At 45.3% G+C, this 15,378-nt stretch overlaps 3 protein-coding genes across 3 annotated transcripts; 1 reads left to right on the forward strand and 2 right to left on the reverse strand.

Annotated features, from left to right (window-relative positions):
• Positions 1-316: 316 nt before the first annotated feature.
• On the forward strand, positions 317-7,894 carry LOC140799812 (ABC transporter B family member 19). Its single transcript, XM_073154283.1, has 10 exons — positions 317-671; positions 768-822; positions 1,324-1,499; positions 1,570-1,770; positions 2,368-2,627; positions 3,199-3,515; positions 3,578-3,801; positions 4,074-4,899; positions 4,978-5,219; positions 6,470-7,894. Exons 1-10 carry the CDS (start codon positions 429-431, stop codon positions 7,676-7,678), a joined length of 3,753 nt encoding a protein of 1,250 aa, XP_073010384.1. The 5' UTR covers positions 317-428; the 3' UTR covers positions 7,679-7,894.
• A 631-nt stretch (positions 7,895-8,525) lies between these two features.
• LOC140799989 (uncharacterized protein At3g28850-like) lies at positions 8,526-10,497 on the reverse strand. Its single transcript, XM_073154597.1, has one exon. It carries the CDS (start codon positions 10,047-10,049, stop codon positions 8,808-8,810), a length of 1,242 nt encoding a protein of 413 aa, XP_073010698.1. The 5' UTR covers positions 10,050-10,497; the 3' UTR covers positions 8,526-8,807.
• A 2,964-nt stretch (positions 10,498-13,461) lies between these two features.
• Positions 13,462-15,314, reverse strand: LOC140799957 (pentatricopeptide repeat-containing protein OGR1, mitochondrial-like). Its single transcript, XM_073154547.1, has one exon. It carries the CDS (start codon positions 15,264-15,266, stop codon positions 13,527-13,529), a length of 1,740 nt encoding a protein of 579 aa, XP_073010648.1. The 5' UTR covers positions 15,267-15,314; the 3' UTR covers positions 13,462-13,526.
• Positions 15,315-15,378: the final 64 nt, after the last annotated feature.

A 15,378-nucleotide genomic window follows, 5' to 3' on the forward strand; every position in this document is an offset into this window, starting at 1 on the left:
ACCCAAGCAATCACCCGCCTTTTAGCTTTCGGGGTCTATTGGTGGGTCTGATATTGCAGTCGCCTTGTTCGGTCTCTGAAACAAACTAGATTCCTTCTAACCCTGGTTACTCTCCTCCCGATATTTTTTTAACTCCACACCCCAAGTTAGAACGCTTATCCTCACCTGCAGAGCAGGGTAAGATGGCACACCACGTTCCGACACTGCATTAATGAGCTAGATATATCTTATCATTGACTTCAGTTCGCTCACCGCGAGTGACGGGAGTCGCTCAGCTCCTCTATAGTCACTTCCCCTTGCTCCACTCCTCTCCCTCGTCTTCCTCTCGTAACGGAGACCGAGGCGGACTCTTTAGAGAGAGAGAGAGAGAGAGAGAGAGAGAGAGAGAGAGAGAGAGAGAGGTTGAGTGAGGGAGGAGGAGGAAGGCAATGGCGGAGGCTGGAGAAGGGAAGGGGGAAGGGGAGAAGAAGAGGCCGGAGCAGAGCTTGGCGTTCTACGAGCTCTTCTCCTTCGCGGACAAGTGGGACCTAGGGTTAATGGCGGCGGGTAGCATCGGAGCCATCGTCCACGGATCCGCCATGCCCGTCTTCTTCCTCCTCTTCGGCGATCTCGTCAATGGCTTCGGCAAGAACCAGGCCGATCTGAGGAAGATGACCGACGAGGTCTCCAAGGTCCGATCACCTCCCTCTCAGATCTATCCCCCCCAACTCCATTTCACATTTCACCACCACCCCCTCCATTTTCTTAATATTTGTTTCCCTTTGCAGTACGCTCTCTATTTCGTTTATCTCGGGCTCGTCGTGTGCTTGTCCTCGTATCTCGGTGAGCAGCTCTTCCTTTCATCGACCTACATTGAGACTAAGTTGCCGATCAAACCCCGTATTTTCACTGTTTACAAATCACACCCTGTCTTTTTCCATAAAAAGATCAACAGATCTCAAATGCTGGAGGTTGATTTCACTCATTTTTCAACTAGTTAAAAAAGTACAAGTCCAAATGTAAAATGCTATAGTTAATTTCCGCCGATTTTATTTTTGGAATAAATTGGTTCACGGATTTGGACCGGCTCACCTCCGGTGGGGTCAAGGTGGAGACTTCTCGTCTCTTTCCGTCTTCCGCAATTAGTCCCGTCGCTTTCACCTCCCCTCGTGGATCGCGACCGAGAATATCGCGGTATTCTCCGTGAGAAAACGAGATAAATAACCACGATATAATCGACAGGATGTTGCGTCTCCATTAATGGCGTTGTTGGGATCCAGTCACCCTCGTGAGCTTACCGTTTACTTCCATTTTTTTTTCCTTCTCAAATGTTTTTTCTTTTAGAGATCGCGTGCTGGATGTACACTGGGGAGAGGCAGGTGAGCGCACTACGGAAGCGGTACCTGGAAGCTGTGCTGCGACAGGACGTAGGCTTCTTCGATACGGACGCCCGCACGGGCGACATCGTCTTCTCCGTCTCCACCGATACCCTCCTGGTCCAGGACGCCATCAGCGAGAAGGTAATCTCGCCGCCCCCCGACTCTCTTTTCCGAAGCGTAAACCAGATCTGATCAGTCTGAGCATAAGCAGGTCGGTAACTTTATCCACTACCTCTCCACGTTCTTGGCTGGGTTGGTGGTCGGCTTCATCTCGGCCTGGAGATTGGCGCTGCTCAGTGTGGCGGTCATACCGGGGATTGCGTTTGCAGGGGGGCTTTATGCGTACACTCTCACCGGTCTCACCTCCAAGAGCCGCGAATCCTACGCCAATGCGGGCATCGTCGCTGATCAAGTAAGCATCTTTGATAGAAACCCAGATGAGTTCTTCTCTTGTGTGTTTTAATTAAGGTGGTTTAGATGTTAATAGCGTCGCTGTCGTTTTAGATATCCTTGTGTCGTTAGTGTTGCAACACTTGGACTACTTCGACCAGTATTTTGACCTTTTGGACCAACTTGGGTCCATTGTACAAAGAAATTATTGTGGTTCTCTGATTTCTCTGTCTAGTTGTTTGGCTTGGTTAAAGTTGGTTCTTTTGATTGCTCTGTCCTTCCAAATCGTCGTAACTGTGCTTGGAATCCAAAGTGGGCCACGCAGCTAATAGCATGCCTTTGGATTAAAGGGGTATCCCAAGCGAATAGGTAAACAATTATGTTGTCCGAAGATATAATAATATGCTTAAATTTGAAATTACCTGGATAAGAATATTAGACCTTCTGTAATATGATTAATATATAGTAATGAATTTAAAGACAAGATAATCGAAGGCTTATATCCAAATGATGGTCTGCCTGAGTTTCAAATGTTTCAGATATTATATATTTACTGGCATCTTCATTAATCTTTTTACTTGGATTTTTTTCAAGTTGCTCTTCTAATACTGGTGGGCAGGCAATTGCACAAGTTCGAACTGTATATTCATTTGTGGGAGAGGGTAAAGCCCTCATTTCGTACTCAGAAGCAATCCAGAACACATTGAAGCTTGGGTACAAGGCAGGGATGGCTAAAGGTCTAGGCATTGGGTGCACTTATGGGATAGCCTGCATGTCATGGGCCTTGGTATTTTGGTACGCCGGCGTCTTCATTAGGAATGGACAGACTGATGGAGGGAAGGCATTCACTGCTATATTTTCTGCCATTGTTGGTGGCATGTAAGTTCCTGGACTTGAATCATGTGCGGTTTTACTTTTTCACAGGGTTGATATTCTTGATTAGTATGACACAAGTAATGATTAATATTATTACAACTTTGAGTTTCATCTTTCCTAATTATTTGCAAGTTAGGAATGCTCTGGTCCAGATAAATTGATACATGGAGTTGCTCATCATACTTATGAGAATCTACATAATAATATTCTTCTATTATCCAAAGCTATCAGTAGTTTAGCACTACCTAAGCTCTGGTACTTTACTTGATAGTGAATTTTCAAATCTGGCACGTCCTTTACTTGCATCCTTCTGTTAAATCTATTTGAATGCTGATATTTTATTATAACCGATCATACAGAGTATTAGAGAGAAGGTCTTTTTTTCCAGGTTCTTTCTTTAGCACAAGTCTAATGGTTTACAGATTAATCATGTCAAAATAATTTAAAATTTGCAGTTTAGATTACAACTTTGGGTGACTCTTGATCATCGTATCAACCTGAATGGCTTTCCATCCCATTTGTTATGGGGTTAAACGTCAATAAAATAATATCGTACATCCCAATGTTAATGCAGGAGTCTTGGCCAGTCTTTCTCAAACCTTGGAGCCTTTAGCAAGGGGAAGACTGCTGGATACAAGCTAATGGAGATAATTCGCCAAAAGCCCTCTATTATTCAAGATCCTGAAGATGGAAAGTTCTTAGTGGAAGTCCATGGAAACATAGAATTCAAAGATGTTACCTTCAGCTATCCATCAAGACCTGATGTCATCATCTTCCGGGATTTCTCCCTATTCTTTCCTGCAGGGAAAACTGCTGCAGTGGTCGGAGGCAGTGGATCTGGAAAGAGTACCGTTGTGGCTCTGATAGAAAGGTTCTATGACCCTAATCAAGGTATGTAAAAAATGTGATTGCCTTTTCTGTTCATTTGCTACATCTCAGTATTGCTTCTGCAGGGCAAGTTCTGCTGGATAATGTTGATATAAAGACATTACAATTGAAATGGCTCAGAGAACAAATTGGTCTGGTAAATCAAGAGCCAGCTCTCTTTGCAACCACGATACTTGAGAACATACTTTATGGGAAGCCTGATGCCTCGATTGCCGAGGTTGAAGCTGCTGCATCTGCGTCTAATGCTCATAGCTTCATTTCTCTTCTTCCAAATGGCTACAACACTCAGGTGATCAGTTTTTTTCTTGTGCTTCTGGCTTATTAACTAAGCAACAAGATTTGAGAACCTTTTTCGAGACTTGTACGTTTGCTATAGTAATGTTTAGTTGAAGGTCAGTTGGTGTTGCTTCCAAATCTGTCTGCAACTGAAAGAAAAGAATCTGATTTTTCCTTGTATACTCAAGTAACGATAATACTGCACTGTAGGTGGGATTTTCTTGAGCTACTTTCTTGAGAAGCCCTTTAATCATGCCTTTATGAGTAAATGCTAATCTAATACAGGTAGGAGAACGTGGAGTTCAGCTATCTGGTGGACAAAAACAGCGAATTGCAATTGCCCGGGCCATGTTGAAGAACCCCAAGTTACTCCTACTAGATGAAGCAACCAGTGCGCTGGATGCAGGCTCAGAGAGCATTGTTCAAGAGGCATTAGACCGCCTAATGGTTGGGAGAACTACCGTTGTTGTTGCACACCGTCTTTCCACAATAAGAAATGTTGACATGATTGCTGTTATCCAACAAGGGCAAGTTGTTGAAACTGGGACTCACGACGAACTTCTTGCCAAAGGCAGCTCTGGGGCATATGCCTCTCTAATACGATTTCAGGAAATGGCAGGAAGCAGAGATTTTGGTGGCCCATCAACTCGTAGAGCTCGGTCTTCTCGCCTGAGCCATTCTCTTTCCACAAAATCTCTAAGCCTCAGGTCTGGAAGTTTAAGGAACTTGAGCTACCAGTACAGCACTGGAGCAGATGGTCGTATAGAGATGGTCTCTAATGCAGACAATGATCGCAAGTATCCAGCTCCAAGTGGGTACTTCTTCAAACTTCTGAAGCTAAATGCACCAGAGTGGCCTTATACCTTAATGGGTGCTATCGGATCTGTCCTTTCTGGGTTTATTGGTCCAACATTTGCAATTGTGATGAGCAATATGATCGAAGTGTTCTACTATAGGGACCCCAATGCAATGGAGAGAAAAACAAGGGAGTATGTTTTCATCTATATTGGCACTGGGCTCTATGCTGTTGTTGCTTACCTGGTGCAGCATTACTTCTTCAGCATCATGGGGGAAAATCTCACCACCAGAGTTCGCAGGATGATGCTCTCTGGTATGAAGAAACACTCCCTCTATATTTGTTTTCTTTCTGATATCATTGGATTTGAATAAATATATGATGTTTCTGCAGCAATCTTAAGGAACGAAGTGGGTTGGTTTGATGAAGAGGAAAACAATTCCAGTCTCGTGGCTGCTCGTTTAGCTACAGATGCAGCCGATGTTAAATCTGCAATTGCGGAGCGAATATCTGTTATCCTGCAAAACATGACCTCCCTTCTTACATCTTTCATAGTTGGTTTCATTGTTGAATGGCGGGTAGCTATCCTCATTCTAGCTACCTTCCCTCTTCTTGTTCTGGCCAACTTTGCCCAGGTAAATCTTTTTATTTATTTCTTTTACTGCCATCACGTTACTTTCTAATTTAGCTTCCGATATGAGAGTAAAAAGCACTGTATGTTAAGTCCTTACTGAGTTTGTACTGTCATTCCACCACTCCACCAGTAGGTACTAGTGAAGAAGCTCATAGTGTGTGCAATTCATTTTCTTATAATATTTTTGTGCTACCGAAGCATCACCACTCTTTTTTGGCTCTGATTTTCGACCAACCCCGCTTACCATAGTTAGAGCCTTACCGAAGGTGACAATCTATCCAGTAATCTCTTCAAATTATTTAGAAAATCACTTCTTGATTTCGTCTTTATCCTGCCTTGATATTCTCGCTCTTCAGTATCTGGCACCATTGTGGTGGTATCTTCTAACTCATCCTGCCACACTGCCATAAATTACTGCACTGCACATGTGCTTTCTGGCTGCTGCTGTGTGCTCTTCAATTCTGGCAAGATGGCAAGATGCTGCTCTTTTTGACCTATTGGGAAAGACCCAATTAAATATCATTAAGAATGCATTGGGAGCTCCCCTTCATTTATTTGCCTGTGTATATTTGTTAGCACATGCCTGTTACTCGAGGCCCTCTGTAGAACTGTCGTATGCAGTTGGAGTAACTTTGGCTCATCAAACCTCTGCCAGCTTTATATTTGCTTTATCTGAGCGTGTGGTAGAAAGATCAAAAGTTGGGGGGAAATGACCCACGTATTTCCCTTCAAAGCTGTGAGCTTCATTTTCGTGTGGCTTTAAAGCACCTTCTGACTTAGTATGATTCTCTCTTCTGCTGTACTCCTGTGGACCCTCCTTCCTTTGGGTCCCTGACATCAAGGAGCAGGAAGCACTATCAGCAGAGAAACTTTTATAAAATGATAGTACCCTTTAAATATACTTTGAATGAGGGATATAAGGGGCCTTGACCTACCTCTCTTTTTGAGGCACTTGACTTAAAATCGACTTGTGGGTGCTCTGACAGGAGTGCCTTTTCCTTGCAAAGGTGGATTCCCTTTTATAACTTGGGATATTTCCTGTGCCTTGTCATTTCATTACTCTTGGTTTGCACAATTCTTGATGAGTTTAACTCGTTTTCATATGTACTAATGCTTCCTCGTTTTGGCTGTCTGGAAGTGATGGATTTATTCGATCTCCTCATAAGCCACAGGCTGCTTCTTTATTTTGTCTTTTGAATAATAAATCCTTTCTAAAGCATCTGACGTTACCTTTCTTGATGGATGCTACAGCAACTCTCAATGAAGGGGTTCGCAGGGGACACAGCGAAGGCCCATGCTAAGACTAGCATGATTGCGGGAGAGGGTGTGAGCAACATCCGCACTGTGGCAGCATTCAATGCACAAGATAAGATCCTTTCGCTGTTCTGCCATGAACTACGCATCCCTCAGAAGCGCAGCCTTCGACGGAGCCAGACATCTGGTCTTCTTTTTGGCCTCTCCCAGCTGTCCTTATATGCATCAGAGGCCCTCATCCTTTGGTACGGGGCCCATCTTGTCCGCTCTCATGCTTCCACCTTCTCTAAAGTCATCAAGGTCTTCGTTGTTCTCGTTATCACTGCCAATTCTGTTGCCGAGACAGTGAGCCTTGCCCCGGAGATTGTTCGCGGTGGGGAGTCCATCCGCTCTGTCTTTAGCATCCTCAACAGAGGAACACGGATTGACCCTGACGACCCAGAGGCTGAGCCTGTTGACTCCATTCGTGGTGAGATTGAGCTACGACATGTTGACTTTGCTTATCCTTCTCGGCCTGATGTCCCCATTTTCAAGGACTTCAATTTAAGAATCCGAGCTGGGCAGAGCCAAGCTCTTGTAGGAGCCAGTGGGTGTGGGAAAAGCACAGTGATCGCCCTTATTGAGCGTTTCTATGATCCCACTGCAGGAAAGGTCATGATTGATGGTAAGGACATCAGAAGGCTTAACTTAAAGTCCTTAAGGCTCAAGATTGGTCTTGTACAGCAGGAGCCAGTTCTCTTTGCTTCTAGCATTCTGGAGAACATTGCCTATGGTAAAGATGGGGCAACAGAGGAGGAAATAATCGAGGCCGCAAAGGCTGCTAATGTGCATGGGTTTGTTAGTTCATTCCCTGATGGCTACAAGACTGCAGTGGGTGAGAGAGGGGTGCAATTATCAGGTGGTCAGAAACAGAGAATTGCGATAGCTAGAGCTGTTCTCAAGGACCCAGCTGTGCTGCTGCTAGATGAGGCGACAAGTGCCCTAGATGCAGAGTCAGAGTGCGTGTTGCAGGAAGCGCTGGAGCGGCTTATGAAGGGACGGACGACCATCTTGGTAGCTCACCGCCTCTCAACTATCCGAGGAGTAGATTGCATCGGGGTGGTCCAGGATGGTCGCATTGTGGAACAAGGTAGCCATTCCGAGCTGGTATCTCGTGCTGATGGAGCTTACTCCCGATTGTTGCAGCTGCAGCACCATCATGTTTGAGAGAGTGGTGCAGGCCTCAGTAGTTCCTGGCTTGGAGAGGATGTAATTGTCTCCTTTTTTTCCGATTTTATTTGAAGAATGGTGGATGTAGATATTGGGAAGGTTTGAGCATATTTCTTCTCATGATATTTACCTGGATTATGCCTCCTCCCTTGGAATGGGAAAGATTTGGATGATGCCTATTTTGATTATTATATATGTATGGAGTTAGCTGTACTACTTTGCTTCATTGGAGAGAGAGAGAGAGAGAGAGAGAGAGAGAGAGAGAGAGAGAGAAGCTAAAGAGAAGCTTTTGTAGTCGTCTATGTATTCAATTAAGACTTATTTTATTCACCTCTGAAATGGAACTAATTTGAGGTCAAGTCAAGACAAACATACTACTAAGTATGTGTGACTCGTTCAAAGACAAAATAGAACCAGATAATTGTCACTTCTTTTCCTCTCTAGCTATTCTGAGTAAAGGCTTCAGCCTGGAAGTTGTTTCCAGAGAGGCCATGCAAATCTGAATGGGATACAGCCTGCACTTGCTGGCCAATTTGTTGCTTTTAAAAAGACTAGTACAAAAGTTTGGAAGATTTTAGGTCTGCATTTCCCACAAAGGGATCCATACTGCTGGTTTTCTCCGCAGCTAGAATCCTAAACTAGTAAATCTAATCAACAACCACTATAAGTTATGAATCTTTCAGCTTTCACCCCAAGAAAAACATTGATGTATCTCGTCATGCAAACAGTGAAAAATTCATAGGAAATCAAGCTAGTGCATTGCATCTGTATATCTTCACATGCTTTTCATTGGCATGAAGACAGAGGAACTCAATCACTGGACTGCACCAAGAAAAACCCCTTATTACATTGTAAGCAATTCACTTATATTGTCTCAATCCAAAGAAATGAAAGAGATGAAAAGAAACCTTGATGCCAAGGAGGCATACAAGTGGTCTCATGCCCCCTAATAAAGTTCAAAAAATGAAAAAAAGAAAAGAGAAAAGGTCGTATATCTATCAGGATGTAATCTTCATCTCCTCGAAGATTACATCTCTCCTCACTGTACAGATGATAGCAATTCCATCAAACACCTCGGTAAACCAAACGAGTCTGCAACTCCTCAGAAGTATAAATCCTATCCATATCAGCAACAAAGAGGACACCGCACCAGTCCATTCTCGTTGCACTCCGGGCATCGCCGGAATCCCCCGAAGTGCTCCTCGCCCTCGTCTTCCTCCTCCACATACACCTTGCAGCTCCCGGAGCAAACCTCGCACGGGACGAACCTCACGCCGCCGCATCCATTACAAGGCTCAAAGATGCCTCCTTTCCCCATCGCCGCCATCTCGCAGCCCTCCAGAGCTTTACCCAGTTCTCCGGCCTCGTGCATTTGCCGCACCTCCTCTGCGCCGCCTAAATACCGGCCATCGGCGAAGACTCGCGGCAGTTTGCCGCCGAAAGTTGCGTTCAGTACCTCATTCAGCTCCTCCTTGAATCCACCATGCAGTGATACGTCCCTCTCGTCGATCCGAACACCATAACCTTGCAGTATGAACTTTACGTTCGAACAATCTTCGTACGTTTTCCGCACACCTCGAAGGCTTGTGAAGTAGAACACCACTTTCCTTTCGCTATTCGGTGGAGATTTGATAAAAGGCACTACCTTTACGGAGTTGGCATTGGAATTAGCCCTCTTGGCGTTAATTTTTTCTTGAAACGCGTTGACGCGAGCACGAACAATGCCGGAAAACTGTGGGATTTCGCGAACATTCCGATCTTTATGTTCCAAAATCCGTTCTTTATAATCAGGGGAGCGGAGGATAACCGGGTGCGGCGGCGAGAGCTCCTCGAGAGCCTTCCTGAAAGCGGATAAGATCTCGGGATCGAAGTCGGGTACAATCGAATCATTTGATTCGACCATCGGCAATCCCAGTGCCGGCGACGAGAACCCACATCGGGATTTGGATTCGGCCACGAATCCCGAGGTATCGAAGGAGAAGGAGCGAATTATGGGGGAAGGGCGAAGTGGGCTTATGTCCTCGAGCCCTTCCATGAGTTCCCAAGCATTGATCACCTCCGGCTCATGCGTCGGCGTTTTGTTCGGCGTTCGAGGGATTCGTCTCTCGATCATATCCGACCAAGGGCTGACTCCACCGGCTTCCTTGGAGAAATCCCTATCGACGTCGTTGTAGCACTTCATCATCTCCTCGTCGGGGCCATCCGAGCTCCGATCGAGACTAAGGGAGCCAAGGGTAGTGGATTTGAGCGCGACGACGTGGGAGTTGACTCCTCCGCCGCGCTGCTTTACCGGAACGGAGTAGCTCCTCAAGTACGGCAACTGGACCCGCCGGTCGAGGCGGGCTTGCTTCGAGCCCGTGCACCCCATTGGAGATAGAAACAGGGGCGAGTCTTCGGAATTGTTTCGGGATCTGGGAGAATTCGTCGCAAAGGTGTGATTTTTACGAGAAACGGACGGAGAGTATCATGGCCATGAACAGGGGAGGGAGTCAAAGAAAGACGAAGGCGCTCGAGAAGAGGACTGGGTCAAGTTTCATGGATCGAAGGGCTCCCCGCCCATGAATTAATCTGGAATCCGATGGAGGAGAGAGATATATATAACAAAGAGAAGAAATTTGGCGAAGCTCAAGTCAAACCAAAGAAAACATCGGCAACAATTTTGACCTTTTACCACACATTTCCTTCTACCGCTGGATCGCAATCTTTCTCTCTCTTATCTAATCTAATCTAATCTAATCTCCCTTCCTAAGAAGATTTAGAGACCTCGCCGAAATTTCTGGTGAGATTAAGGAGTAGGAGGAGATATAAGATGAGATGAGATGAGATGGGATGAGGGAGAGGCGCAATTAAAAGTTAAACAATAGAATATGCATATAACACCTTACGTTTATTTATATTTGTCGTCCGTGCACCATTTACGCTCTTTGCCATTTAAACCCTGATTATTGTATATATATATATGAATAAAAACGACCAGTGAATTGAAAGAATATTCTTCGCTAAATCATGAGAGATATTATATGTTCGAATCCCCATGAAGCTATTATATGTCTGCATGATTTAATTTCTTGCGATTCTTCTTTTTTTTTAAACAAAGTCGGCAAATATAAAATTATATCGATAAATTCTTTCTTATTTTATGTAAAAGATAGGGTGTTATTTGAAAATATAATCTACAGGGTCGAAATGCAAAATCTCTTCAAAAGTGGGGAGCTATATGCAAAATTCAGGATAGAAAACGGGTAAAGGGGCAAGCTGGGTGGAAACGTCTAGGCAAAGGAGCGTTAGGTTCCCTGAGGTATATTAAATTATTAATTGAATTCTCAGGGCCCACCTTGGTTGATACGTGGCGACTTACTAAAGGGGAAGAACCGGAGTTTCCTGCGCTGGAGAAGGTGGGTGATGTGAATCCGTGTGAGGGGGTAGTTGGCTATGGCGGGGATTAGTTATGTGCATCAGTGCATGGTATGCTGTCACCTTTGAGGAGTTTGGAAACCTCTTTAGTGGGTGGATTTTGCTTTCTTTACTATTTGTTTTGTTGCTTTATTATGACTTGGTCTTTCTTTTTTTCTTTTAAAAAAAATAATAATTTAAGAGCCTTGGCCTAAAAAATGATGATATATGAAAGAATTAAGTCATAAGTCATAAGTTATAACCCTCCCACATTTGATATAGGATAACTTAGCTTCTAGTAATAATATGTTTATTGTTTAAGATGTATTTTGTAGTATATTTGTTATTTAAAAATAATAATAGTGTAAGTAAGGAAGTAGTAGTAGTCCTCCTCCACTACAGAGGTAGAGCCAGGGAGTTAATTAAGAGATAACAATCATTGAAAACTAAATGAGGTGTGCATGTATTCTCTCTTCATAAACATACTATATGGCATGAAATTTATACTATTTTGATTTGAAATTGTTTGTTTTCTTTTTTTTCTTCTTTTAATCACAAGAACACTATTGCAGGTCATGAATTTGAAATAGAGCCAAACATGCATCATGGAAGTTTAATTAACTAAACCTTTATTAATTTCCTACAGGAATTAAGGACAGTGTAATTAATAATGGCAGCAACATCCTTCACATGCTTACAAATTCCAAGTAGAATTATGTCACACCATTGTTTACCATGAATTTTTTCTTTCTTTCCATAAATTTGGGCAACATGGAATAAATCTAGTTCTTGGGGAAAGATCCATTGTTTTGCCCAAGGAAAAGGAGGACTCCAATATGGTCCTCTTGTATGCATGACATGTGAAGATAAAGGTGAGTAGTAGAATATATTAGGGAGAGAGAGCATTGGCATTGAGATGGCCATGAGGTAGCTATGTAGAGAGGACCAGATCCATAGATGACCTTTTTTCCTCGCAAAAGATGTCTCACTTGATGCAATAATAACATCCAAAAGTAAGCCATGTTCCTGTAGTCTCTATAATTGAACAATATGCTAGAGATTTTTTTAAAAATATCTTTTAAATATATCATAATATATTTAGCCACCGTTCACTTATAGAATAATGATAAAATATGCATAAAATTAATATTAGTATAAGTTATTCTAATATTTAGTTCAATACTAGTATAAGGTATAATAATTACATAAAGTTGATATTAAAATTATAAAATTGTATTAGGAATTGATAATATTTTAAACTCAATGACGAAAACACCTTTGACTATATATTATATGGGAAATAGTATGAAGCCTTCCTACTACGGAGTGAAGGGTATTACTTCGCATTGTACAGGGTTATAACGTCACACTCGGGTGTTCACTGATGCTATCGAACCCAGATCTATCATTCCTTTCCCTTTCATTCTTCTTCTTTTTCTTTGTCTGCGACTGAGATCTGAAATCTGAGGCCAAAACCAACATCCCACCTTTGGCTTTGCCCTCGGTGATTGCCGTCGCCACCCAATCAACGTTCCCCTATTTGTCGCCTCTCATGGACATCCTAATAGCCCAGGACCAATTCCGACCTCCGAATTCTTAAAAGAGGAGGGCAACAACGACAGAAGGAGGATGAGATCGTCGCGGGCGAGGATGACGGTGAGGCGGAGGGATGGGGAAGAGGAGGTCAATGCAACGATGAAAGCGGCGTAGTAGTCGGAAGGGAGGCTAGGGAGGAGGTGGAAAAGGAGGGAGGAGAGAGAGGAGAGGACTGCAACGGAGACTTTAGGGTCGGAGAAGGAGAGATTGGATCAGAGGTAGGAGATGAGCACGTTGTAGAGGTCAAAGGTAAGGTTGAGCGAGCGAGGAGGTTGAACGCAAGCTTCTTGAAGACGGCGAAGAAGGGAGAGCCGATGATCTCATCGCAGGTGGTCTTAGCAACGACGAAGACGTCGCGACCGATGGTGAATTGCTAGAGGACTTGGAGGAGCGCGCCAGATTGCCCAAGGGCATTGGTTACCCTGCATAGTGCGGGTATACGAGCGGCATTTAGAGATGAGAGAGAAAGGAGTAAGTATAGCTGATATGACTAGTAATTATATGTTATCACCTTAAATGGTAAAATTGTAATATTAGGTTATTAATAAATGAATTTTCTAAAATTGTATGGAATAAGATGTTTGTGTAGGAACTAAACAACATTTTACATTTTAGTATACTAAAGGCTTATTATAGAATAAACATATTCCTATTCCACGAGTGAGCGAGTACTTAGCCCTTTTCTAGAGATTTAAACTATTGGCTAATGAAACTAAACTTAAACTGATCTATTGGTTTTAGTGCTTCTTAATATAATATATATATATTGTGAATTAGAAAGAGATATAAGATAATCGGCTAACAAAATCAATGAATAAATTAGACCAAATTAGGCTTTAAAAAAAAACAAAAAAATTCACCAGTAATCTCTACAGGAGCACTCCCCATCCTCGAACCGATGAAACCTCGCCCTATCCCGCACCACGATAACTCTCCGATAAGCTTTCGATATCAGCTTAGCCACCTCATGGCAATCCTTGCATATCCTCAAATTCTTAATAACCCGAATAGTCTCTTCTTGCTTAGTGCTGATAAGTCCGAACGCTATCGCCAACTTCTCGCTATGGTGGTATAAAGCATGCTGCTTCTCCTCCTCATCGATATCGTGCAATATATTACTAGTCTCCGGTTCGTATCCGAGTTCTCCTATCCGGGCCCCGATATCTTCCAATTCCCGGTATATATCCCTCCACTTATCGTGCCCCTTATCCCCGTTCAAGAATTTATGCACTACTCCATCGATCTCCGTGTAGCTAAACCCCGGGATTTTTCTCACGTCGTTTGTCCGCATTGTGTCGCGGACTCGGCCCACGTCGGCCCACCTGGCCTTCGCGGCGTAGACGTTGGAAAGGAGCACGTAGTCGCCGTCGACGTTGGAGCCCAGCTCGGCGAGCTTGGACGCCGCCAGTTCGGCGAGGGTGACGTCGCCGTACGTCTTGCATGCGCCGAGGAGGGTCTGCCAGAGGACTGCGTCCGGGGCGAAGGGCATGGAGAGGATGGTCTCGTGCGCTTCGTCGAGCCGGCCGGCGCGGCCGAGGAGGTCGACGACGGCGCCGTAGTGCTTCATATTGGGTTGGACGCGCATGGAGCGGAACACGCGGAGGCCGTCGTCGACGAGCCCTGCGTGAGTGCAGCCGCAGAGGACGGCGAGGTAGGTGACGGCGTCGGGCTGCAGAGTGCTTGGCATTTCGTCGAGCATGTTAAGAGCGTCGCGGCTACGGCCGTGCATGGAGAGGGCTAGTAAGACGGTGTTGTAGGAGACGAGAGTGCGGTCGGGTTCTTTTATGGAGCGGAAGGCGTCGACGGCGTGGTCGACTGAGCCGCACTTGGAGTACATGTCGATAAGGGCGTTGCTGACGCGGACGTCGGCAACGAACCCACGTGACCGTGCGAAGTCGTGCACCGCCGCGCCCTCGCGGACGGCGCCGAGCTGGGCGCACGCCGAGAGCGCCGCGACGACGGTTATGGAGTTCGGCTCCTCGCGCTTGGGGAGGGAAGGGAAGGAGGAACGCAAGCGGCGGAAGAGGTCGAGAGCGAGGTGGGGCTCGTCTCCGAGCGCGAGACCGGAGAGAAGCGCGTTCCAGGTAGCGATGTCTCGCTGCGGCATTTCGTCGAACAGCTTGCGTGCGCTCATGAGGTCGCTGGATTTAGCGTACGAATCAAGGAGAGTAGTGAGGAGCAGGTGGTCGGCGAAGAAGCCGAGGCGGAGGAGCTGGCCGTGGAGCTGGAGGGAGAAGGACAGGTGGGAGCAGCGAGCGCAGGCCTTGAGGGCGAAGGAGAGGGAGAGGGCGTCGGGGCGGGGAGGGGAGAGGAGGAGGAAGCGGGAGTAGAGGGAGAGGGCGGCGGTAGGGTTGTCGCCGGCGGCGAGTCCGCGTAGGGCGGCGTTGTAGTCATTGGTGGTGGGGTGGAGGACTGAGCCGAAGACGGCGAGGGCGTACGGAAGGGAGGTGGAGGAGGAGAGGGAGGAGAGCTCGATGAGTTGGATACGAAAGGAAGGGTGGGTTTGGAAGAGGTTGGAGGTGAGGAGGTGGGCGTGGAGCTGCTTGAGGTGGGAGAAGGTTGTGCAGCGGTGGAATAAGGGGTCCAAGTACGCCATTAGAAGAGGGTGGTGATCGGAATAAAGGGTGCTTATCCGTGGATAGTATCCACTAAATCGGAGGAAGCTAATCAAACACCAACACTTTCTAGGTAATAAGTGGCCCATGGAT

Source organism: Typha latifolia, chromosome 13, assembly GCF_019914945.1.
Source record: "Typha latifolia isolate L0001 chromosome 13, TyphaL0001v2, whole genome shotgun sequence".
In the NCBI taxonomy this organism is placed as follows: Eukaryota; Viridiplantae; Streptophyta; class Magnoliopsida; order Poales; family Typhaceae; genus Typha; species Typha latifolia.

Excerpts from the sequence above, each read along its gene's own strand:
- LOC140799812 (XM_073154283.1), top strand. The coding sequence starts at position 429 with ATGGCGGAGGCTGGAGAAGGGAAGGGGGAAGGGGAGAAGAAGAGGCCG. Across the intron at positions 1,500-1,569 it reads AGGACGCCATCAGCGAGAAG|GTCGGTAACTTTATCCACTA; the intron begins GTAATCTCGCCG and ends GAGCATAAGCAG. Across the intron at positions 5,220-6,469 it reads TTCTGGCCAACTTTGCCCAG|CAACTCTCAATGAAGGGGTT; the intron begins GTAAATCTTTTT and ends TGGATGCTACAG.
- LOC140799989 (XM_073154597.1), bottom strand. The coding sequence starts at position 10,049 with ATGGGGTGCACGGGCTCGAAGCAAGCCCGCCTCGACCGGCGGGTCCAG.
- LOC140799957 (XM_073154547.1), bottom strand. The coding sequence starts at position 15,266 with ATGGCGTACTTGGACCCCTTATTCCACCGCTGCACAACCTTCTCCCAC.